Source organism: Netta rufina, assembly GCF_964035555.1.
Source record: "Netta rufina genome assembly, chromosome: Z".
Lineage (NCBI taxonomy): Eukaryota > Metazoa > Chordata > Aves > Anseriformes > Anatidae > Netta > Netta rufina.
In genome coordinates, this window is record NC_140126.1 from 58372861 (window position 1) to 58399342 (window position 26482).

The 26482-nt window shown below is 37.9% G+C and overlaps 1 protein-coding gene across 4 annotated transcripts in view; it reads left to right on the forward strand.

The window, feature by feature from the left end:
• KCNN2 (potassium calcium-activated channel subfamily N member 2) overlaps positions 1 to 24812 on the forward strand; it is a gene marked incomplete at its 5' end in the record, with an annotated part of 78968 nt that extends 54156 nt beyond the window's left edge. Inside the window, 4 exons of one of the 4 annotated variants that reach the window (XM_084305168.1) lie at positions 10756 to 10866; positions 13416 to 13543; positions 18615 to 18684; positions 20620 to 24812. In XM_084305168.1, coding sequence (XP_084161294.1) covers positions 10756 to 10866; positions 13416 to 13543; positions 18615 to 18684; positions 20620 to 20907 — 597 coding nt within the window. In that variant the 3' untranslated portion in view covers positions 20908 to 24812. Of the gene's footprint in view, positions 1 to 10755; positions 10867 to 13415; positions 13544 to 14054; positions 14956 to 18614; positions 18685 to 20619 lie in introns of those variants that run through there. The other 3 variants (XM_084305169.1, XM_084305170.1, XM_084305171.1) reach the window with 3 other exon arrangements.
• Between the last annotated feature and the right edge of the window lie 1670 nt (positions 24813 to 26482).

Sequence of the window (26482 nt, forward strand, 5' to 3'; positions counted from 1 at the left end):
GATGCAGAGATAAGGATGCAGAATTTTCCTAATGGGCTAGCTGCCAGCAGTTAGAAGACATGAAGAACTTAGTAGGTCAAACCAATTTTGCCACAATAAAATGAATGAGTTGCAATTGTCCTGTCACAGGATGCAAAGAGTGATTGGCTACAGGTTGGGTGAAGATTGCTTTAGATCAAATAACTGTTCTTTTAGAGGCTTGGTCATGCTGTTGCCAAAATTGCAGCAATAAAAGGTTCTGTTATTGAAAAGAACTCTGAAGAGATCATTAAGATCATAAAAGAAAGAAGTTATGAAGATTTTCTTAAACTTACATCATAGAGGTGGGCAACATTAAATGTTTCATCTAGAAACATTTTAAGTAGCATCTTCAACCATTATATTTGAACTCCATTTGTATAGCTGAAGAATTCTTATTTGAGTAGTCACAATATAGTCAGTGTGTAATATCTGCTCCTAGGGTTTTTATAAGTTCTACATGGTGAATTAAAAATGAATCAGATCCCATTTTAAAACATCTCATGCTGCAACTTTTAATGTACATGTGGAAATTTGCATTTAATTTAAAAGAATCACAATTCCTATCGTACATGTGCCAAAAAAAATCAAGAGGATTAGGTGTTTCTGAGAAAAGTGGACTCTTACCTGTGGTTAAATTGTCTTGTTTGTGCATACAGTTTTATATCAGACTCATCCAGTTCTTATCAACATAGGACTGCCTACATCAGGAACGTGGCATCTAGAATGGTTTCATTTTTAATCATGTGATTTTTATTGGTAGGAAAATCTGAATTGTAACATCTTTGAAAATTAATAGTTTCTAGATTGAAAAAAAAATGAGATTTTAACTGTCTTGTTAACATTGGCTACATTGGCTGCTGAAAGTAAAGAAAAAGAAGTTAAACAAGATTGGAGCAGTGTAATATGAAAACTGTTTTTTAGAACTTTTATGGGTAATTTACTAAAAGGTCACAAATCATTTTGTATAAGATGCCTAAAACATTGTGGGATTTTTTACAAAAAAAAAAAACAATCTTTATATTTAATTCTGTAATGAGTTGCAGAAACATAATTGTTTATGAAACACAGAAATGTACTTTGAATTACACTCAAAGAGCTGAAAAGGTATGATTAAGACAAATATGCTGCTTTTTGGCTAGATTTGTATTATTAAGTGATAGAAAAGAGTCAATTATCTATAATAACAGTATAAGAATAATAGGTTGTGTTGCCATTTAAAGGTTTACCTAGAGCATTTTGTACATTGGTTATCAATGTGTAATATTTTTACCATGTCTAGTGCCTGGTGGAAAAAAGGTGAGAGCAATTTTGTGAATAGTTTTGTTGATGAGAAGCTTACCGGAGGAATTTCAAAAATGTAGAACACAGCTTGGTTTTTATTTCCCTGAAAGCCCGGAGAAAAAAAGGTTTTCATGTGAATTGATAGTGTTTTTGGTCTACATTTCAAGTATATGATAGAATTTAATTCAATCGATTCTGAAAATTAAATAATTAACATAAGTGATGTCAGGATTCACAACAGATTGTTTTTATTCCTTCTAACATAATAGCATGTAGCTGGACAGCGTATCAAGCAGAATCATAAAATGGAGAAGACATTTAATGGTGTTTGAATTATTTAGGGTTGGAACTAGAAAAAGTCGTGCAGGTCAGAAAGTCCTCAGCTCCTCTATTATTGTTGTTCGAGCACACAAGTTTGTCAAAATGGAAACTTTTTTCAGGAACAAAACATAAACATACTTCTGGCATACTGGATTTACATGGCAACGTTTTGGTGGTGGTGGGACTGGAGGGGTGGTCTGTGTGAGCCGAGCCCAGCAGCTGCCCCGTGTCGGAGCAGAGCCAGCTCCACCTGCTCCAAAAGGGACCTGCTGCTGGCCAGAGCTGAGCCATGAGCAATGCTGGGTGGGCCGCTGGGAGAGCAGAGTTAAGAAAAGGAAAAAATCTGCTGGGCAACAATATCTGAGAGAGAAGGGGGAGAACCAGCCTTGCAGACACCAAGGTCAGGGCAGGAGGTGCTGCAGGCAGGCAGCAGTAGTTCCCCTGCGGGCTGTGCAGGGAGAGGCCCCTGGTGGAGCAGGCTGTCCCCCTGCAGCCCATGGGTCCCACATGGAGCAGATCTCCACGCTGCAGCCCCCCCATGGGTGGAGGAGCCCCCGGTGGAGCAGGTGGATGTGGCCTGGAGGAGGCTGCAGCCCATGGAGAGCCCCCGCAGGAGCAGGCCCCGGGCCGGAGCTGCAGCCCGTGGAGAGGAGCCCCCGCAGGAGCAGGGGGTCTGGGGGGAGCTGCCGCCCACCCGTGGGGGACCCGTGCTGGAGCAGTTTGCTCCTGGGGGATGGATGGATGGATGGACCCCATGGGGCGGAGCCGTGTGGGAGTAGTGCTTGAAGAGCTGCTGCCTGTGGGCAGCCCCCCAGGATCAGTTTGGGAAGGACAGCATCCCTGGGAGGGACCCCACATGGAGCAGGGGCAGAGACGGACTGTGAGGGAGCGGCAGAGACCAAGTGCTACAGACTGACCGCAGCCCCAATTCCCCTGAAGTTCTCTTGCACCGCACCATCTTGCTCTGAGAGTGTGAGAGGATGACTGGGTAGGCACCTGGTGAGCAGCCAAGGTCAACCCAGCACAGAAGGTTTTCAGTTCTGCCTCTTTCCCAGCAGATCAGGGAAGTTTTTGAAGTGTCGGAGGACAGGAGAACTGTTTCCTACTTTGATCTCATTTAGGAATTGCAGATGCATTTCAGCAAGTTCAAAGGCAGTCTGTTACTGACTGGAATGAACAGCAATTGTCTCATGATGTCTTTGTTTACATAAATATGCCTGCAGCTGATGATTGTTTTAGGAGAACCTCTACTTTGTTGTTAAACCATATAAGTTGGTTTTGTTTCATCTGCAATAACTTAAGATTTAATAAAGGAATTTTAATATACTTTTATACATATTGTTACGAAACTTTTTTTTTTTTATTTACAACACACACATTGGACAAGAATATCATCAGTAGGTCTCATTCTGAACTACTAAACGAATGTTTCCCATCAGCATCATAGCCTGGTCAGCCTGCTGCTTAAGTGAAAGCACCTCCTTGCTCAGCAGAAAGGTTTTTTTGCATGTCAGGCAGTGTCATGTTTGCCAGGGTGTTTTCAGCTGTTAAGACCACTCACAGTTTCCCAGGAGCCCAGATATCATGGTGCGTTCTGTCATTGTGCTCGTCTGAGCTAGCACCACTGTCATTTTTAGGTTCATTTACAGAAGCCAGACTGTCTTTTTTTTTTTTTTTTTTTTTTTAGGAAATGTTTCTTGTGCTGTCCCAGAAGCCTTTCCCCATACTCAGCTTGCATTACTAAAGAACAGAGTTCACTTCATCCCCCCTGCTACTACCTGATATTGTCTGGGAGTATTTAATCCGTTTCATTTTTTGTGTATGACATGTAATACTCCTCATTATTTTTATTATTTCTTTGTTTTTTTGCAACATTGCCAGAACTTTACAGACTAATGGGAAGTAAAGAATCCATTCATCTGCTGTTCTGTAGATGAGAAATTTACATGTTACCACCAAATTCTAGCTGTGGTGCAGAAAACCTCCACTGAAGCCAGGCAAATACTGAATATACGAAAGTATAAATAATGCAAAACTATTTTAGGTCACAGTTTTGGCTGTGATGGTATAGTTGTTGTCCTATTACTCATCCTACTTTGTTTCAGTGTTGCAAAGTTACACTTCCGTCCCAGTAAACAATGACAAATGCAAAAATGCATTTATGCAACACCATTTCCATAGCCTCTGTCTGTCTTGTGGATGGATTCCTCCCATGACTTTTGCATTGCTTGTTTTGGAGAATTTTTTTGCTTCAAACAAGATTATTTTTTCCCCTTCCCAGGTGGTCCTCTAAGTCCACCTTTTAGAAAGCCAAATGAACAGAGTATTTGTTTAAATTCTTGCAGGTTTTCATTTTATACAGAGCAGCAGGAAGAATGTTGTGCCTTTTCTGGTACAGAGCTAAATTTCCCACCAGAGCCATATGTCTGCAAAGCGGACCTTCTCTCTCCCTCAGTGGATCTCAAGGGAAATGAGCAAGAAATGTGGCAGCTGCCTTCTTTCAGCTACAGGCAAGTATAGCAGGACATTTTTGTGACAACTACAGCGCTAAAGACTGCACTTCACTTCCAGTCCAGTAAACCAAAGCTGCCAGGAGACTTTCAGCTGAGACACTGATAGACCGTATTACTTTCTTTCTCACTGATAATACCCTCTGGGCATATATATGTGACCTCCAGGCAGTTGCAGAAATTTCTCAGTTCACTGTTGTCTGTAAATGTATTTTGGAGCCCTACCAAAGAAAGAACCAAGTGGAAATGCCAGAGGCATTCTCTGAAATGCAGACTTTTAAACTGCTGACCAAGTGATGTTTTCAGTGCAGCTTATCAGCCAGTGCTAGCCCTACTTGTCACAGATTTTGAAAGACCGTGAAAGCAACCCCTGAACATAACCCTTTGGTCGAAGAGTTGCAAGCACCTCTCTTTGTTTTTCACTGGAATGGGACTGTTGCAAGAATGCTAATGGCAAGCACTAGACTTTATTGACATCTCAGTCTGAACTCTGCAGTTTTGCAGTCACTGTATATTGGATCAGTGTGAACCTCAGTCTTAGCAGTTGTGAATGGTAGGAAAGACACGATCTTGATCCAAACTTCTTAGCCTCACACTCATCAGATAAGATTTCTGTGATTTTAGTCAATCTGGGCAACAACAGATTTTCCCTCTAGCTGTTGTGACTGACTGCTGTGGTTTGCCACAATATAAAATTCTCTGTTGTAGCTTTAAATTAGCCTGCTCAGGCAATCCAGGTGATAAGAGCAGAAAGCTCAGGGTGGGCTGCATTAGTGAAGGGAAGGACAGAGGACTGTGATTAGACTGCTAAAGTCGTCTCATCTGTTATAGCATGTAAGATCGATGCATAACCTCAGCAGAGCCCAACAGGATCTGAAGGAGAAAAAAGGACAGGAGAAAAAAGACAAAGACAGGTCCAGTATAACGATGTGTACAGTACAGTTGGTTAATACAGACCTACCACCTTCATTTATTGTTATTTATATTACTTCAGTACTCTAAACACCTGCTCTTACTGATACCAGTACTGTATAAAGACAGTAGAAACACATACTCCAAATTCCTAAACAGCTTAACATCTTCATAGTGCAAAGAAAGCTGGGAACAAGGAGGTGTTATGTGGGATCTAAACAAGTGATCCTTCGGCACACCAGGAGTCTAAAGTATTGTTTCGTCAGGCTTTCTAGTAATTGCCTAAAAATGATGGTGGGCAAAATTTGAAAGGAAACTCACGATTAGATTTGTACATGTTTTTGGTGAGTTTTTCCTCAATCAAAGGACAATGCAGTGGTTTTTGTTTGTTTGTTTGTTTTGTTTTGTTTTGTTTTTAAGTGGGATTATCAGAGCAAAAATATACACAGTTTCTATACTGACGAACTGGAAGAATGTAGAGTCATAACATACTGAAACTGAGGGCAAATGTTCTATATGTGATGCCATGGGGAAGGGAATAGATGAAAAACTGGGCAAAAATGATGGGCGGAGAAAATAAATCATTGCAGCAGTCTCCAATATGACTAAGGATGGGATAATTTGCTTGAAAGCAGATGAAAGGAGGCTTGCAATAATTCAGAACTAAGTGCTGAGAGGAGAGCTTTGACTGTGTGGACGGAAAAGGAATGCTGTAGGTCTAACAGCAAAATGAAAGAAAACATGAAGTAATAGTTACTTTGTTCTGGAGGGCACATTTAAGCATTTTGTTCAGTTGCTAAATTTAAATGTAACTCAAAATAGAATTAATTTCACCTTTCGTCTCTCGCTGTCTTAAAATTGTGTGGGCTTGATGTTAAAAAGCCAGTGCCTCTTTTCTGGGGCCAATCTTCCACTTTTGTAAGGAACATAAGTCATCATTTAGGCTTGTGTAACTGAGGAAAAGAATTAGCCGACTAGTGTTTAAAAAGTTTCTAAGTACATATGTGAGTCAAATAACCACACACAAGCTTATTTCCATCCATGCAACATTGTCCGTATTCTACTCAGCAAAGAAGATCGCTAAGGAGAGCTTTCATGGACTATTGCTTACCTGCATGAACGTTTGAGTTTAAATCATCGTTCTTTGTCCTGAGCAGGAGCAGCATGTTTAGAATAAAGATATGAAGAATATCCTGATGTTGTCTGCAGATATATCAAAATGTTTTCATACAGGAGAGCAGCGAAAAAGTTGACAGTCAAGGAGAGTTCTGACCAGTGTAAATGCCTATAAATCTTATGCTTCAAGATTGTACTACTCAGAAAAGCAAGTTTTACATCAACAGAAGAGATTTGATGCCATTGTGCAGTCTAATCCAAGCTGGTGCTTGTTTTGCCCAATTGAAAGACTGAGGATGTGTCATATATTTGTTTTCAGACTTCTTGCTTTTACCAAAGACTAAGAGAAACTATTTCATACCAATCAAGATAAGGTATGCATTCAGGATGAGGTCTGCATACTTCAACTTCAGATCATTTTAAATGGAAAATAGGCTTATTGGTGGAGTCTTGGTCTTGTCATTTTAGAGAAGCCAGTTTTCAACTGGGTGATTGTTTGGGACTTCTCCTTGTTTATAAGATAATTTTGTTCAGCCTGCACATCCTTCTGGAAAGCAGAAAAATTAAGGATGCTGAGCTTATAAACTTTATGGTTTCTGGAAAGCCTTTTTTCACGTAGTATTTGAAAGAAATAAGTTGCTGAAAGGTTATCTGATACTATTTACTTGAAAGTTTCCAATAAATGGATCAAATTAGCAACACAGTTAAGCCTTCATTTTGGCTTGCCTAGTTTGCTCACACTGTACATATTACTATTTTTTTAACATATAATAACACAGTTTGTGCTTTTTAACAGCTGTGATGGTACCTTTCAACACAGCTTGTAATTGTATAATGCTTCATTTCACGGGTGAGATCATGTCAAACGTTTCAGCAGATTTGAGAAACTATGAAATCTGAATTATTTGTTTTTTAAATTTTCCTCAAATCATTAGAAATCTGAATAGTCAGCAAATATATTAATATTTAATAATCGGTCATTATTTCCCTTCTTTGTGGAATAGTCCTAAATCAGAACTTTCTGTTGTACATAGTTATGAACATTTACTAACTAGCACAAAAAGATGCTTTTCTTTAAAATCTGACATTTGCTTTTGCATCATTTCAGCCACGCTTTGAAGGGATGGTTCTGTGGGGTGGAATTCAATGGATTTCAGATGTATATGTATCTAGATAATGGTTCAAAGGACTGATGAGGGAATGTTACAAATATTCTTTCATTCTTTTTCCCCCTAGCTGTGGATATACTGGAAGTCCTAAGTGCCCTTAAAATTGGTCTGCTTACCAAAACAAAATAACTGAGGCAACTCAGAAATGGAAGAGAAAGACAGGGACTGACTGAGGAATACAAGGTCCAAATAGAATTAATTACTGCCTTAATACTTGAAAATATGCATATTCCTGCCCTTTTCATTTTCTTTTGATGATATATAATTCCCCTGAAAGTTAAGCAGGAGCTTGAAGCAATGATTTAGTTTATTTACTTCAAAACAGGATAAAAAGAATGATGAATGAAATTATAAAATGCAGTAATCAAATATAAGACTTTTTTAGAATTTTATTCTCAAAAGAGCCCTTCTTGCAGTTGAAATAATGTGGTGCTTTTATTTAGCCTAAGTCATTTTAGTAAGAAAGTGACTTCTAAATTCTGAAATATTGATGAAAGAAAAAAAAAAGGGGGGGGGGGCAACTGAGCAGGAATTTATAGAATTCATGTTACTTATTTTCATGTCAATTGTGCTATTAAAAAACAGCAGGCATGATGCTTATGATGCTACCATCTTAAAGCAACAGTATTGCCTCCATTTCATTTCTGCAATTTGGAATAATTCTCACTTTCTGAGTATTTTTAAGGATGCTGAAATCTTTAGGTAAGCTGTGTAAAAGCACAGAGCGCTGTAAAATAAAATATTAATTAGAATTTTGTTCTTTAGGTAGTATATCAGTGTTATCTCTGTAAGCTGATAGCTGTTCAAAGAATCAGTATAATTTGGTTTCCTTCAAGTTAGTGCAAAAAGTAAACATGCAAAGAGTATACTTCTTTTTTCTCGTGCAGAGATGCTAAAAGATCTCATTCTCTTATACTGAGAACCATCATAACCCACAACACCAAGCGTATAATTTGCATCTAGACCACCGTGCAGTTGCAGTAAGCTGTTCTGGTGATGAGGAAGATAGCAGCCCGTTTGTGACACAGAGGTGGCTTTCACAGCGAGCCAGTGACACTGTTTTACTGCTGCAGGTGCTGTCTTTCATGTGAGATATAAAGCTTTTTTTTAGCAGATATTGGCCCTTATAACTCTGGTGCCACTTTAAGGCATGTGAGTTAGTCCCAAAAGCCTGGGATAATTTCAACGCAAACAAATTCCACTCATCTGTCACCATTCCTCCAGTCCTTTTTTTGTGTGTGTGTGTGTGGGGGGGTGGGTCTAATATTTTTCTTCCCTGATTATTAAGCATAAATAGCTGTTTTGTGCTGTTTTGCCAGTGGTGAGCAGGCCTCTTTGTATTAACAGCCTCATCCCATTTTAACATTCTCACTCTAAGCAGGCAGAATTCAAATCATGTCATTGGATCAACATTTGGCCCCATTTATCCTGACATACGGGATCAAAAGATTTCATTTTTTTTCCTCTTTTTTTTTTTTTTTTCTCCTCTTCTTCCTTGCTATTTTATGGGGTCATATTTTTATTTTTTTTTTGCCCACAGGGAAGTCTTCTGCATTTTAGTACTTCCCTCCTGCACTCCTTCACAGTAAGGAGACTGAAGAAGAGCTGTCTATTTTCTGAGGAGGTAGGGCATACAGAAGAGCAGCTCCTGCCCATTTCTCTTCTCAGCATTTCTGAAACTCTCAGTCTTAAGCTGCATTGCCTGTCTTCTTCTTTTTTGTTTCTGAGTGGGATATGGGAAAGCAAAGGATTAGTTATAACCCCATTTTGCCCTTATCTCATGAAGAGAGAGGGCGACTTCAAATAAATGTGAACTTCGCTCAGCATAGGGCTAGAGCACAGGGGGAGAGGGCACAGCAAAGCCTGAAAGCTTAGTACGGAGGACAGGAGAGAAGCTGGAGGGGGAAATGCAGCAAAATTATAAAGGATGTGTTCAAGGGAGTGTTGAGGGCTGTTGGGGATAGAAACTTGGCTAAGTAAGAACTAATTGCAGAGGATCAGGTCCTTGTGAGGAAGCAGATGAATATCTTGGAACAATCTACCAGTGGAAATTAATTAATTGGACACTCTCACAAAATTAATTGGGTGCCTCAGTAAGGAAGTAGAGAGGGCAGATTAATTTTTTTTTGAGGACACTATGTGAACAAGGAGTTCCAGAGAGTTAATTTATTTTCCATTCTCTGTGTATTTAGTAGTGGAATTTGTATTTTGGAAGTTGGATTCAGGAATTTGGGCTGCATCTTCTGGAGATAGTAAGGCAGGCATGGGGGAGTGGGGAGGAATGGAGAGAGAGTAAATTAATAGGAAAAATACAGAAAGAATGGAAGAACATTGTGTCTAAAAGTGTATTAAGATTCAGTGTGCAACAAGAGACTGCTTTACACTGGAGAGTAACTGACACAGGTGCAATAACAACTAGATGTGGTGAACACAGCCTTGTGTGTTTAATGTGATTTTTATTTTTTAAGAGCATTTTTGTTTGTTTAAATAAAGAGAAGAAAAAACATGAAACCAGCAGTAGTAATGCTAGTAAGAGCATCAGAGAGTAAATGATACCTTGAGATTTGTATAATACATACTGTTTCTCCATACCTGACTCATTTTAGCCAACTTCTTCTTCTCTCTTCCTCACCTCCACAGAAAAATAAAATACTGTGATGCTGATAAAGATACTGCCATTTCAAAGAAACTGACACTTTGTCCTGTTATGAACATGCATGTCTGTGCATATGCATGTGTGTGCATACATATACACTGCACAAATTAGTGACTTGATATTTTCTCCATTCAGATTTTGCTGAAATAATGCTTGTATGCTATTTTTTATGTTAATAAGAAATTAATAATTCCTACAGAAAAAAAATCAATGAAAGCTCAAAAAACAACAGGAAAGTATACTAAAATGATTAAATACTAAATTTATGATAATTTTATTTTCAGGCTCTAAAAAAAATCCTAAGAAACTTTTTAGTGTCCTAAATACTAATCTAATCTTCTTCTTTAGTTGTTGTAACCTCAAGACAGTTATTAAGAACAGGGTATTTTGCATTTATTTACTAACATTCTGGGTTCTAAAAGTTGTTTTGTTCACACACACCCCTTTGTTTTGCACTAGAAATGGGATGTGTTCACATTTTCAACCCCTGCAGGAAAAAAAGCAGAACTTCTAAATGATGCTGCTCACTAATTATTTTGATGCCTTGACAGTATACCAGCCTGTAATTGCTGACTCTTCCTATTATTTTGAACGGAAATATCTGTAGCATGTTCACTATATTTACCAGGGATGAATACCTGATGCCTACCATATTTCTACAGCAAAGGAGAAACTTCCACCAAAAAAACAAAACAAAACAACAACAACAACAACAAAAAACTGCAAAATGCAGTAGTAACAACTTGGGGGTTTGTTTTATTGTTTTCAGGGTGCTGGGTGCACTGCACTGGTGGTAGCTGTGGTGGCAAGGAAGTTAGAACTTACCAAAGCTGAAAAACATGTGCATAATTTCATGATGGACACCCAGCTAACTAAAAGAGTAAGTCACACTTTATATTCACAGCTGAAAAGGAAAGGTATGTTAATTTATTTCTGGATTCATTTTAAATGGTCTCCTGCTCCGTTCCTCTACTGGGCTTTTTCATGGGTGTGATTTTGAACAGAGGAAATGGAATGCCCTGAGCTTTTCTTTGAATTGAGGGTAACTGCAAATTCCTGGAGGATTTTTGAGTATTTGAATTTTTTCCTGTAGAAGATCCTTGCAGATGGAAGATAATTGGTGTAACCAGCATTTAAATGCTGTAAAACTAGAAAATAATATGTTAAAGTAAAAAACTTTCATGCAGCATATGAGAAAACTTGTAGCTGCAATAGGTGAAATGACTGACATGGGAGGATTTAAAGCTATGAAGAAAAAGACATGTTCGTAGTTTGCAGGAGAGGTAATTGTTTGGACGCTGAGCAAAGGGTTCATTTAGCTGCATACAGTACTGAAGCACAAAGGCAGATGTTTTGTAGAAGAAAGAAATATGTTAAAATGGGTTATTAAAAAAAAAAATAAACCCAGAAATAATTAGAATTCATTTAAAAGTGCTATTTTAAATTTTTCTTGAACTTCTTAATTTTTTCCCAAACTGGCAGCCGTGATTCTGCTCTCGGTGTGGAGGTTGGCTGCATCAGCAGAGCTTCTTGCAGCAATGCAGCCCCAGGCCCCCAGCTGGGGACAGCCACACAGTGTCTCCACAAAGTGTGCTCCTAGCAGGTCAGCACACAGGTCTGGTGGTGCTGGCTGCCACATATCTGTGCTGGTCACCTCTAAATGCCTATACCTCCCCTAAGCAGTCACAGGGGGGAAAAACTAAGGATGTGTGTGGGAAGGCAGTTCTTACAAAGGTCAAAAGGGTGAGTTCTTGTAACTTCAGTTGAGGTGTCCATCTGAGCAGGGTGCCTTAACACAGCTGTTACAGTGAATTAGGGTCCTGCTGATACTAGACCACAGGCAATAATTTGCCCTTTCCTAACACATTTGGAAATCTACAGTAGTGACACCAAAACTGAAGTGAGTCTTACCTGTATCAGCTCATTTGATTACAGAAGGAATCGACCGTAAATTTAGGAATTTGGCTAGATGAGTCCTAGCACAGGGAACTAAAACGTGAGGAATATAAAATAGTAGTAAACTAAAACAGTCTCTCTGACTTCTGGTAACAGAATGGCAGGTTTCAAACACAGCAGTCTGCTTTGATTCTTGCCCATGATGAGGTATGAAGTTGCTGTTGAAAGATCTGACAGGAATATTTTTCAACTGTGATCTGACAGATGAACTAAAATGTCTTAGGAGGGAAGAAGATTTTGTCAAGATTGGCCAGATTTTGAGCCAGGTGTTCATTTGTGCCTTTTAAAGTTCACTTGTGCCTTTTAAAGTTCATTCTATCCAGCTATTCTTCACATATATCTAATTATCAATTTCATAGTGTATCTGAGTGGTGCTTCAAACTCATGCAACTCAAAGCAAATGAAAAGCAAACCAAGCAAGCAAATCTGAGATGCACATCAGATTGCAACTACGTTACGCGGACACTGGAGAGGTTTTCCCAGGACCTGAAGATAACCATACCTTATGGTAATATGCAAGGGCTAGATAAAGTTTGCAAGGAAGTCTCTAAAATGCAATCTGGCTTCCACTGAAGTCAGGACCAAGGTTGTCCAACCCATTAAAGGTACAAGGTGGGAACCTCCTGCTGGGTGGAGCTACTGCAATGTGTTCCTACAGTGCCACTACCTATACAGAGACTTAGCTCTGATGCTGCAGTGACAGGCATGATATACAGCAGGGGAGAGAGAAAACAAAGATCAGCATCCAGAACAAGTTGCCTTTGCAAGTAACATAGCAATTCTGTTAATAAACACTGCATTGAAATTCTTTGTCAGTTGTTTTCAATCATTCCTGAAAATGTTTGAGGGCCTAGGAAGGAACTGTAGGTACTCCTACCTTTAACATTGTGTGGAAAACCTCATTTAAAAAAAATATCAAAGCACTTAGGAAAGAAAACACAAGTCACATTAATTGACAAGAGTTTTTTTCATCTCTTCTGAGAATGTTAAGAAAATAACAAGAATGAAAAGTGTAAACAAACAACAAAAATTCCAGCTAGCTCCAAACAGCTCTGGAATTTTTAAATGGTGGTAAACTGCAAAGAGAAATAAGAGGTGATAGTGATACAACAAGAAGGAGAGAAACTTTATGGTCTTATAAAATAGTTTAGCTAATTACCATGCAAATAATTCATTAATATTTCCTCACTGTAATTTATATTGCCATAAACACTGGATGATGCTAATTCTTTTTAAAGAAGGACAAGTGATTCTCAGATGCAAAGATAGCTGGTATCATATTTGTAAATAAGACAGAAATTGCTCAGTACTTAGTTCCCTTAGCCCAGCTTCCGTTTTCTGCTGTCACTGCTACAGCTTCCTGATGTAGTCATTTCCCACAGTTTGGCAGGGTCTTAAGTGTTTATGCTAGAAATGATAAAATATGACATACTGCTTTTTTGGTCAGCCTGGTGTTTTTGTTTTATTAAACAGGTGAAAAATGCAGCGGCCAATGTACTCAGGGAAACATGGTTAATTTATAAAAACACAAAGCTGGTTAAAAAGATAGACCATGCGAAAGTAAGGAAACATCAACGCAAATTCTTGCAAGCTATTCATCAGTAAGTACTATTTTGCTTTGTTTTTCCTCTCCAGGTGTTCTCTCTTTTTCACTTCTTTTCTCTCTTTCTGTTATTTTCTATCTTACACTCTCCCCTTCTCCCTTTTAACAGAATATTGCTCTCGAGTTTGATTTTTTTCTCTGAGTAAGACAAAAATAAGGTTTTACTGTGCTGTCTGTTTACAAAAGAACGTATGCTGAAGGTATGCCCAACACAGTTTAAATCAGAATTGTTTATAGGTTTTATAGGAGTTTTCCATGCTTCTTGAAATAGCTATGACTTCTTCTTTGTCCTTTGCCACAGAGAATGTCCTTTGTTGTTATGTATTTGCTTACAGGTGGTAAGATACAAGCAAGCTGCAGTATATAGAAGAAAAGCAAAAAAAAAATAAAATCATTTGTAGTAGTTATTTTGATACTTTCAGATCAGAATGATGTGATAAAAGAGAGGCTATGAGTGTGTATGTAGCATTTAATTAAAAAAGAGTATGCATCAAGCTTCATTTTTACAGCTCAACAGTAATTTGTTGCCATTTCCTCAGTGGATAAAAGCAAGTATTGGTCAATCAGCTACTACCCCTGACATAGAGAAAATGAGAAAATACACCAACAGACATTTTATGACCCTTGAACACCTCTGCCATAATTCAGATGACTTCTTTCCCTCTGCTGAACTCCAAAACAGTTGAAGAAAACCTGAGAACTGTGAACAGTTTAGTAGGACTAAACTGAATTATGGTAATTCCAGTATTCATCTGAAACTCCTAATACATATTTGTCATAAAGCACATAAAACCCTGAAGAATTTCATGGTGATTCAGTTCCTTTTCCTTGGACTACACAGAAGAAAAAAAAGAGACTTTTGTCACCAAGAACCAAAACCATAAGGGATGGTTAGGACTCATGCCACTATTTGTTCTGTTTGATGCCCCATCCAGCCTCAGGCAGCCATTTGTCTGGCCTATGAAAAGGGTTTTCCAGAGATACTTGAAGGAAATGTAGATAAATTAATCAAGGTTCATTTTATACTGATATTTTGATAACATCTGTGTGTGACCCAGCCCGTGAGGAGAAGTGAAGGAAGCATCCATCTGACCCACGTACGTTCATTAAAAGGACTCCTATGTCTCATCTTGCATGGTGAAGAGAAAGGAAAAGCCAGGTTATCTTATTTCCTATTAGTAAATTTAGGCTAACAGTCATTGCTTCTCTGTTTTGTAATTGTGTTTTAAAAGAATAGGTAGCTAAGTTTTGAAGGTATGAAGTACTCTGTAAGCCTTGATTACCATATCATATTTAGCAGACTTGCCATGTTAAATGTTACTGTGCTGTTACAGACATACTTGAGGTAATGAAAGGACTGCAGAAGTTGAGGCATTTTCCCCAAGGATAAAAAGTATATTTGTGCAGTATAGTCATCATGCTTAAAGGATTGGGAAGCAGGGAGGGGTGGGAGAGGGTCCTGGGGTAGAGAATGGTGTGTCCTTTGCATCCTTTGCCAGACTTGAATGCCTTATTGAAAAACTTATTCCTTAACATTTTACCTTTCCTATTTATTGTTTGTGTGTGTGTCTTGTGTGCGTGCACATGTATTTAAAGACGAATCTAAAAAGCACAGCAGGCTCGATCTGCAGCTTCATATATCATTCAAGTTCAGAAGAACTTCACAGGGTGTAAACTATTGTTCTGCACCTGCCTTAAAAATTCATTAATCAGGTGGGGTGGAGAAGGTGGAAGTAAGTTTTTTCCTAGCTGTGCCAGCAAAACTTTGAACAGCTGTGTTAATAATATATTTCCTAATGTTCTTTAGCACTCGCATCCCATTCCAAAACCTTGTATTTAAGAACAAAAATTTAGATAATTTTCTCAGTATGCAGAAGAATGTCCCACAGATGGAAACATTGCTCTAGCAGTTTGCTTTCTTCCAGCTGCAGCAGAGTAGCTGGGTGTGATTTATTTTCTCTCTCTTTGCATCCAAACTTTTCTCAAGGGACCAAGGGACTCATGGTGGTATATGGCTCTCTTCCATTTTTCTGGATTTTTAGGATTTTTTTTTAGTCCTCCTCCTTCACCTTTTCAGTCATTTGGCTGGAGACGGGAATAAAAGAAGTGAAGCTTCAGTTTTATACAACAAACGAGAGCAGATCATGTTAACAGTCTCAAACTCACAGTCACAGCCCTAAAACATGATTATCCATGACTGTGCTGCCTTCCGCTGGTCTGGATCATTTTTGCTTCTCATGCATACTAAATAAGGTGAAGGTGAAATCACCACTCTAAACAATATCATTAAAAAGACTTTATGAATTCTATGAATAAGAAAATGTACAGATGATAGTTAATGGGAAGGTTTCAAGGTACTGAAAGTACTTCATCATGACAGCAGGTGGATTTAGACTCCACCTGAGGCAATTACTGGTTGGAAGCAGAGGCAACTAGGACTTCCCACCTGCTGAATCGAGCCCACTGTGCTCATTTGGTTGTTTTAGTATATTTTACAGTTTGTTTTCTTTTGTTTTGTCTTTTTATTTCAACAAAATGAAAATAGAGCTCGGAAGTAAGTTGTATGAGCCGTTCCTTTCTAAATTTGCAGAGTTTACCACTGTCTGCATGCAAAAAATAGAGTCTTTATTTGTGAACTTCGGTGGTCTGATTGCTACCATGGAAACGCGATCCAGAATCATGATCTTTTGCTGTGATAAGTGAAGTTTATAAAATCAAGGTGTTTCATATTTTCTCTTCGTGAACTTAAGAACAAAAGTCCATAAGTTTTCTTTAAATCTGGCTGCTGCAGCTAAAGACTTGCCATTACCTAGGTATACGTTTTTACAGACTGTAACGTCTATCACATTGGTGTCAGTTGGTACCTGTTTTGCTACATTGTCAATGATTTGCTCAAAATTTTTAAGTGGACATATTCACTGGCAAACGGGTGTGTCAAGGAATCTGAAGAAAAGCGGAAAAAACATGTTCTGCAAATTGTCTGAGAGATGTTTACCAAAACACCAGGATTGTCATTCTCCAGTCAAGTCATTACAAACTTACCTGAGTATTAGTTACTGAGACTATGATGATACAGCTCCATACTTCGGAAGTGCTTCCATATTTTTGCTTTAGCATAGCTTCCACTCACAGACTCTGAAAGCAACATTCCTACAATCTGTTTTTATGTTGTGCTCTAAAGGAGGCCTCCAGGGGAAGAAGAGCGTATCGCATTCCAGTAACAAGATGCTGGAATGTCAACTTTATGCAAACAGTTGGTTTCTACCTTGTCGGAGTTATTTCCATGTTCTAAGAAAGATATTTCAATCTTCATAACTTTCTCATGGAGGTTAGCCTGGATAATAAAAGAAATGCTTGGTAACCAAAGATTTGGACACAAACTTCCCAATTCTGGTGTATCTTGAAGAAAACTTCCATTTAAAAAAAATAATATATATATATATATGTGTATATATTTATATTGCTTCATCTGTTTCTTATCATTTAAGAGGTCATTTGTAGCCCTTTTCCCCAGATTCCTTTGGAAAAATAAGCACCACTGCGTAGGATTCCTTCCCCAATTCCCTCAATTCTGCCTCTGGATTAAAATAATTTGTAGCTATCTTGGAAGCATCGAGCTGCTGGAAATGAAGAGAGTTGTTTGCTCCCAAGAGTTTAGGGAAATAATCCTGATCCCAGTGAAGCCATTAGCAGTTTTGTCATTAATTTAAAGGGTGTCAGAATTTCATCCCCTACATTCAAAATACAGAGGAACCAAAATGATTTTCCACATTATTGTTTGGAGCACTTTGAGGCTTACAGAAGTGAAAAAGAGTAAGCCCTTCTGAACTGCTGTGGCTCTACTACAGAGACTGGCGGTGACATGGGGTTCTTTTGTGCCACTGCTAGAGTTTAGTTTTTGTTTATACAAGAACAGGTTTATATGCCTTTGTGAAATCATGTTTCTTTTATAAGATACACAAAATTTTCTAAGTAACATGATAATTGAGAAATAGGCAGAGTACACACTGGCAACCCATGTTCCACAAAATACTGCTAAATTTACTTTGATTTGACAGCTAACCAAATAGTTCGCTTGGCTGGCCCATGGCATACTAGTAGACTTACCAGGTCTCTTATAAATTGATGTGCTGATTTTGAAAAAGACTGTGTCTTACTTCAAACATCCAGCAGAAAAGTCGCGAAAAGTTCAAGTAATCCTCTGTTGGGAAATGTTTAACAAAGCACTCATACTTAAATAATAAAATGCCTATTTGTGAAAATCACATCTACAAACCCTTACTTTACTAAACATTTACTTTGATTCAAAGAACCCATAAGAAAGATCATGTTCCAAGATTGTGTATAACTAATTAATAACAATGCAGATAGGTAGGCATCAGAGAAAAATACATACTTCTTGCATAGTTTCTCAATTCTCTCGTTTAAATAGTGCATTGAAAAGGTATATCTAATATACATTTAAAATGTAAGCATATTTAGATTCACAAGTTATGTAAGAAAATGAAGTGTATTGGCAAGTACATTGTTTATTTAGCTGCTGGTCAGATGGAAGTTGTGTTTAAAGCAATAAGAAACTCACTTATCACTGTATCTCCATCAGGTTCAAACACCTGCTAACCCAATCCATTTCCGACAGAACAGGGCTAATACCTGTATCTAGTCATGTAGACATGGGAAGATTCTTGATTACTACAGCATTAATGACAAAAAACAATTGTTCTATGTTTCTTCCTATGTCTACTTGTCACGATACTGAGGCTTTGAGGAATGTTTTGGCTTTCTTTCATGTAGTCTGGATAAATTGTTATCTCCCTTTTTGAATTCAATTTTAACCATGGCAAATAGTATTCTCAAGGACATCACATTTCCTTGCTCTTTCCTTTTTTGCGGTGTTGAAGAAGCATGCTTCTCATTGTAGCAGGCACATGACCAATTCTGAATTTACACAAAGTACTCAAGGCATTGTCCATGCAGTTATTTGTTCTTGTAAATTTTATGCATGCTTTTTAGAAATCCTTGCATGACTACACAAACACACAAATCTGACTTAAGATTCCACTTTTTAGATTAAGAAGTGTAAAAATGGAACAAAGGAAACTGAATGATCAAGCCAACACATTGGTGGACCTGGCAAAGGTTAGTAGGCAATTATTCTTGTTTTAATGTTTCAAAATGGAAGAATTTGAAAGTGAAAATATGCATTGTATGTGCAGGTATTGTTGACGAGTATTGTATTTTGGTTTTGCTTTTATTTACAGAAAATGGAAATATGCATCTGTTTTAGGTTGACACTCATTAAGTGAAACATCTTGTTTATGACTGACCAAAGTTTGAATGCACCATTTGTTTTCTGGGGGGTGGGGGTTCATATTTGAGAAAGATTTCACAATCAAGAGGGTGATCCTGACTGCTGATAATGTGAAGAGTCACTTGATGAGGTGACTGCAGTGATCATGGTAAGTCCTGAACTATGGCTAGGCTGTAGTAGTGTAATGCTGTGTAGTTAAGGGGTTACCTGTCCAGTGACAGTGTGTTTGCTGTGAGGAATCATAGTATGCAGGCTGAAATTGAAGGTTCTGTTTTTCTGTTCCTATCTTCATATGAAGCAGAGACATTGGATAAGTTGGTTTAGGTCTGCATTTGATCCACATTTTTATAATGAACAATAGCTGCCTACTTTGCTGATAAATTGTAAGGGTAAGGGTTCATTAATCTTTCTTCAGCCCTTCAAGATAAATTGCAAACTGCTTGTCTCTATTGTTGCTGGCTTCTTTTTTTTTTTTTTTCTTTTAATATGTATATAATTACTAGAGAATATCAGGGTTGAGCTGAGAGCATTCCAGGTTTCACATTAGACCTCAATACATTTAAGGATCTTAATTTGAAGCTATATTAGAAGTGTCCATTGCTTTTACCTAAGGGTTTCTTGTACACCCCTTTCAGGCATCTCAAAGCCTGCCTCAATTTAAAGTACATCATCAAGGCAAAGATTAAATTCTTCAGCGTTCCTTTGCCTTTTGCTTTAGAGAACCACCTGACAGCCTCACTTGCTGAAATACATTTCGCTCTATGGTTTCTAGCAGTAAATAAGGAATTTTCACATACCATTTATCGTAGAATAGTTTGCCTTCAAGTAATATGCTGGCATCTTGAAATATCAGGCAGAGAAATGCGTTGTCAACACTCACCTGATAGTGAAATGCTTTATACTTCAGGCAGTCAACCTTTCAATTTTGATTCCCTTTGAATGGTTTATAAACTTCAGCCAGTTTGTCTACTGAATTACATACAATTTTAACTTTAGTTTAGTCTAATCTGAAGTCCTAGAAGAAGGAGAAAGTCAGTCATTTTTAACCATTTTCTGGCCTCAATGGCAAGAAAAACTAATGGAAGTGGCAAAAAAGTGACAGTTCCTGTGAAGTAACATGTTTCAGATTACATTTTTATTGACCTGTATGGCATTTAAAATTGACACTATATACTTTCTGTAGCCAAATATGGTTTTGCAGTGGGCAAATGGACAGGGGAGCACAGAAGCAGAGGAGTGTACAATTCAGCTTTTATTCCTTGTCCTGCAGTTCAAAAACAGCCCACCCAACTACTTTTGTTACAGCCAGTTCAAGGAAACCTGGTTAGTTTAAGGAGGAAGCAAAGGAACAAAATCTGTGTTCTGCTTAAAAGTACAAAGGTGTTTAAAGTCAGAGAAAATGCAGAAGAGTCAAGAATGCATCCCTGCTGTGGCACATGAGGTTTACACAACTGTTTCTAAGCACCTGAACTTCTGAAAAAAAAGGTCTGCTGTTTTGTCTAATTCGTTTAGATCTTGGCATTCAAAGTGCTACTCAAAATGTGTTATGTTTCTGCTCAACAGAGTTAGTAAAAAGCTTGTTCTGAATTTACATGTAAAATTATTTCACAAGGCTATATCTTTTTTTTTATTACTTATTATTTTTTTTTTTTTTTTTTCCTTGTGGAGTACAAAAGTGTTTGCAAGCCCTTGTAGATTTTACTGCATGTTACAATATTTTTTAAGATCTATCTAAACCTTTGTTTACGTCCTTCTACTTTCAGACTCAAAACATCATGTATGACATGATTTCTGACTTAAATGAAAGAAGTGAAGATTTTGAAAAGAGAATTGTTACTCTGGAAACTAAACTGGAAACTTTAATTGGTAGTATTCAAGCTCTACCTGGACTGATTAGCCAGACAATCAGCCAGCAACAGAGGGATTTCCTCGAGGCTCAGATACAAAATTATGATAAGCATGTTGCCTACAGTGCTGAACGATCACGATCTTTGTCAAGAAGAAGGAGATCCTCATCCACAGCACCACCAACTTCATCAGAGAGTAGCTAGAAGAGAATAAGTTAACCACAAAATAAAGACTTTTTGCCATCATATGGTCAATATTTTAGCTTTTATTGTAAAGCCCTATGGTTCTAACCAGTGTTATCTGGGTTCTGATGTCAGAATCCTGGAAACCTGAACACAATGTTTTAGGCCAAAATGAGTGAAAACTCTTTTTTTTTTCCCCCATCCTCCTCTCAGATGCACAGTGAATGCACCTATTATTGCTATATTAGATTGTTCCTCCTGTAATTTCACTAACTTTTTATTCATGCACTTCAAACAAACTTTACTACTACAATATATAATATAATAAAAAGGTTAATTTCTGCACATAGTTGCTTGGTTACTTGGACTTTAACAGTTTTTTAAAAAGCTCACAATCAAAAGGCCTAACTGTAAACATTTAAGAAAGAAAATTGAAGCTTAATCATTATCCCTCAGTATGAAAACCAATTCACTAAACTTTGCTTGCAGTGGAGGGGGAAAAAAATCAGTGTTCATCTAACAGTGTGCTGAATAATATATAGTCATTTTAAAAGGTCACTGACAGCTTCAGTTTCTGAAGGGATTACTTAAAAACATAGTTTATCCTAGAAAATGAGTTAAGAAGTATGCTATGGGTTTTTTAAGATCTTCTTAGGGCTTTTGTTTAACACGCATTTGTACACACGCACATAGATAATACATATACATATATATATATGTATATAAAGTTATTTATGCCATGCCCATGGCAAAGATCTTTTAAACTGACTATTTGTAAAGCTGCTGATGTGCAAAAAGCACAGGAAGGGTCCTATTCATTTATTTGGAGTCTCATAATTACTCCAGGTAAGTATGTCCAGACAGAAGCATCACTTTCAAGCTGGAAGTCTCCCATTAGTGCTACTTGGTTTTGGAAATATTGGGTTGCTCCTAACTCTCTCTGCTTCCTTTTTTTTTTTTTTGTATTTAGTGCTTCTGGAGTGAATGACTGACACACAGGGTTGGAGTGTACACGCTTGTGTGATGGCAGCACAACGTCCTGTATACATTGTGCTTAGATAATCCCTGTGGTTTCTGCTATGCCATCAAGTTTAGCAAGAAACTTTTAACAATATTTCCAAAAAATTGTAGTAAACCTGCTGTAGACCGGAGTTATGTGAGTGGGGTATCCGTACTATGTTACTTCCATGCAGAGATAATAAGGTCTTTCTTGAGAAACCAAAGCATAGTGTACATGTTTGTGAAAAAGTTCTGGCTGACTTTTCTCCTTGTTTATATTCCAGAGTAGCAAACCTAGGTAAGCTTAAATGCTCAGCACATGCAACTTGCATTCTTGATTTCTATTTATAAGCAGGAAGTTATAAGACTTTATAAAATATTTTATCATATTTGATATTTATAAAATACACTAGCCCTGCGCCCTCCCCTCTTAATTTACAGTGAAAGGTGACACAATAGCTAAGTGTAACAAGTAGGTATGGCTAACTGTTTCCAAGGAGTACTACATCTGTCTAGATGTAACTGATGTGCATGTTTTAGGGAAATGATGATTGCTCTACAGAAGTTTGTGAGTTTTGGTCAGTAGCAATAGCCAGGGAGGACAGTAGTAGAGAAAGTCAGGGCAGCGTGGTGCTAGATAAGGCAGGGGAGCGTTTCTCTCCAAGCTCCCGAAATTCCCCAAGCCAGGTACAGAATCTGAAAAACAACAGACACTTTGGGCCTATTTATAATAAGTGGTTTGCCTTTTTTTTTTCTTTTGGTACAAAGTATAATAGATAGATGTAAGTTACATACAGTGGCATTGCTTGTTTATAAAAAGCTCACGTGTTTCTCCAGCACTTTTATGTCTTTGAGAAAGATGATGACTTTGCAGTATTTCCCCCCTGGATGAGCAGCACAGTTGCATACCTTTAGAGTGCCTTCCTTATAGACTGTGGTATTTTGTGACTGGAAATAATAAGCTGTATGTGCAGTATTTGCAGTTCTGCTTTGGGGATTTTTCTGTTTTTGTGATGTTCATCTCTCTCAGTTACCAAAGGACAAAAAAAAAAAAAAAAAAAAAAAAAAAAAAAAAAAAGGGGATATTATATAGTGCTAATACTTTGCTAGTCCTAAACTGGGTGAGATTTTGAAGGGTCATGAGCCCACCTTCTTCATCCTGTTGGTAGAATTAGAAGTAGTGATTAATAATACTGGAATTTAGTAGTCAAGTTGCAGAATTCTTCCTTGAATATTTTTCTTTTTCTCATTCTCCCATTTTTTGTGTTTAATTTAAGAATGTTTTTCTGTCATTGAAAGTGAAATATGTGTGCTGTAGTTTAAATGCATCCTTTGTCTTGTCAGTGTGAACTAGCTCTTTTCTTGCTTACTACATCTTTTTTATATTTTAAGACTCTTTTTTTCCCTTTTTCTCCTCTGGTTTGTACAATGGGATTTTAAAAGAACTGTAGTTCCATATTGAAAATTCTTGCCAATCTTTCAGAGTTAAGTTTGACTTAAGATCTGTCTGCAAGTATTGAGCTGGTTTATTCTGATGTGAGAGACCTACTGTCATCTTTGACCTCTCAGTCTTGTGTTACCCATTACAACACAGGAGACCAAACCAAGCAAACGTACTAACTTCTTGCTGTAGCTTTATGCAGGGAGGGCTGATAGATGTGATGCGACTATCCCCATCAGTCGGGTTCTATAACAGTCTGCCAAATTCTTTTGGATTTCTTTTGTCTTAGTTTTTAAAGCAAACAGCAAATGATGACACCGTGAAATATTCCAGTTCAGTTTCTTAGTTCTCTCTAAAGATCACTACAAATATTTTATCTGCATTTTTTGTACTGATGAGTCTTTTCTTCTAATACCTGGTTTTGCAAAGCACTTAAAGCACTCCATTTGAATCCAATCCAAGACAAGACATACACAGACTTACATTCGAGAGAGCACAAAGTACATGGGTTTAATTTTCTGACTCCTAATACAAGATTCCCTTTCATCTTTTCTTATTAGAGTCTTGTACCACAAATTCCATTAATGATTTTTTATATCCGAAACTCCAACTCTTTCCCCATGTTCAGCATATCAGCTAACCAAAAGGAAAAGTATCGCTATGACTGATCTCTGAAACTGCTTGTGTAGTTGAACATAGATTTTTCTTAGGTTTTTCTTTGAAAGATCACTTACAAATAACAAGGAATCCCTCTCAGAGCATATAGCATATTTACTGTGTTACAGTTGAAAACCTTCATGCATACCCCTCTTCACTGATTGGAAAATTCAGCTTTTACTTGTGATTGAACATGTCCTTTTCACTGTTCCAGGTACTAATTTAATTTATCAGTTACTTTTGAGTCATGTTGCAAACTGCGGCATTTTTAATGACACTTAGCAAAGATATCTTGGCTGTAAAGACTGGAATGTAAGATCACAAGTAGGCCCATTCACCATGCTTAAAACTAAGTACATTGATTTAAATAGTATTTTTTTTTTTTGTTACATTTTAAGTCTTTGCAAAATCAGAATAATATGTTCACACCATAAATAACTTGGAAATTCTTCTGTAGTTCTTAATTCTCTAAATCATTATCTTTTGTAAGCCTGCAGATCTTCCTGGAAAAGACCCGTGCAACTCAGCCATTCTTTACCTCCCATGTCTCCATAAAGATGGATCTGATTCAGAAAGAACTTCTCTAAAAGTTAAGCAACCAGCTTAGGATCCGTGAACACCTTCTGGAACTCCATACCTTTCCTCGTGAGATGTTCAAAAACCATGGTTTCCTTGAATGGGTCTGAATCACTGTTGTCATGAGAGGTCAAAGATGGGTGGTAGGCAAACTGTTTTACTGGTGATCAGTTTGTAAGACTCTTTCTATGTCAGATCATACATGGACATTGATACAATGCACATTAAAAGCATATCTACGTATGAAATAATAAATGGTTTAAATATGAGTGTCTCATATTCAGAATAAAACCTATTACCTTAATCAGTAGTACAAGTGTTAATTGTCTGAAAGCTTTTTTTCCCCTAAGACTCGTGAAAAATCCTCACTAAGTTTTATCTTCAGAGAGAAGGTTTTTTGATTAGTGAGTCTGTTCTCACCATCTGTCAAACTTTTTGTTGCTGAAAGATATATACATTTTTTTTTTCTGTAAAGGAAGCCTTTAAAGTCCTTTTGCCTTTTTAGTCCACTTCTCACAAAACATTTACTAAGTGGTGAGAAGCAGCCAAGTAAGGGGATGGTGGGGAGGTAGGGTGCAGGAAAAAGCTAACACAGCAGTGTCTCACTTTTAGCAACCTGCTTCCATCAGGGTATCTCCGTGCTCAAGTAGAAGTGGACACAAATTTCCCACCCCACAGCACTCTGGCCATCATGCAAGCCAGCTGGAGCCCAGAGGAGCACTGACACAGTAGCACCATCCTGATGTGGACCTTACAGAAATGGTTGGCTCAACAAGAGTCAACAAGAGTTCAGAGAGAATATGTTGAACTTTATATATGCATAAGAATAAAGTTAGCCTACATCTGTCAACCCATGCCATCAGGACTCATGAGTCTGATCTTATGCCTGCCAGCATGCTGGGCTGTATCATCAGTTAGCCTTTTTCCTCCAAAACATTTAGGAAATATCTACAAGGGTCTTTGCCCTTCCGTAACTGGGAAAAAAAATAAAATACATAGGAGACACGTTGTGGTCAGGTGTGCACAGGTATGTCTCTGACCTGCCCAAGTGCCTCACCATCTGCATATCAAATCCTCATCCAGAAACCCCATAGTGAGCAAGCACAGCACAGAGCACATCTCTCAGGAACAGCCTGATATGCAAGATGAGCAGAAGGAAGAGGAGAGTAGAGTGCTGGTAATTCATGAAATTCTGCTCAAGCCTTATGGCTTAGCACAGCACCACGCCTAATGCAGTTGCCTGGCTTCCTGCGAAGAAGTGCTTGCAGCCAGGCAGCTCGGCAGAGGGATGGAGCAGGTGCGGTATGGTCTGGGCTCATCTGTGCAGATGTGCCCTACAGAAAGCTAAAATGCATTCAGTTGCCAGAACTGGCATGACCATATTGCTCTATATTTCACTTTATCAGAGATGCTGTTAAAGTTTGGTTAGGTCAATAATTTCCAGGCTTTCCTATGAAGAAGTTTCTCCTGCAGGGGACCCTTTCTGCATAATATATGTAGGGCATGCAACACAGCTGCAATGCAGGAAAAATCATAAGCTACAAACATGTACCTGTTGTAATCCAATGTGGCAAGTAACTAAATCAGATGGAGAAGTAAAGCCTAAAGTGCTTTATGCTGACTTTCCTTGCATTCAAATTCATTTAAACCCAGTAGTATCTTCAAATATTTAGGAGAATTAAGAGAGTTTTCAATTATACATGAAGAAAGCGACAAGCTTTTAGTTAGAGTATGAGGTTCTGCTTTAAAAGGATGCTTACTCTGACCTCTTGTTGGCTTCCAAACCTGCATTTCCAAATATGCCAAGTCTAAAGAGGAGCTGTGTGTTTGGCTCTGTGGTTACAACAACACAGGCGTTGGAGCTGAAAAGCATCTCTAGTCCAGTTAAATGATCAACTGTCATGTGGCACCAGGAATAGTCAT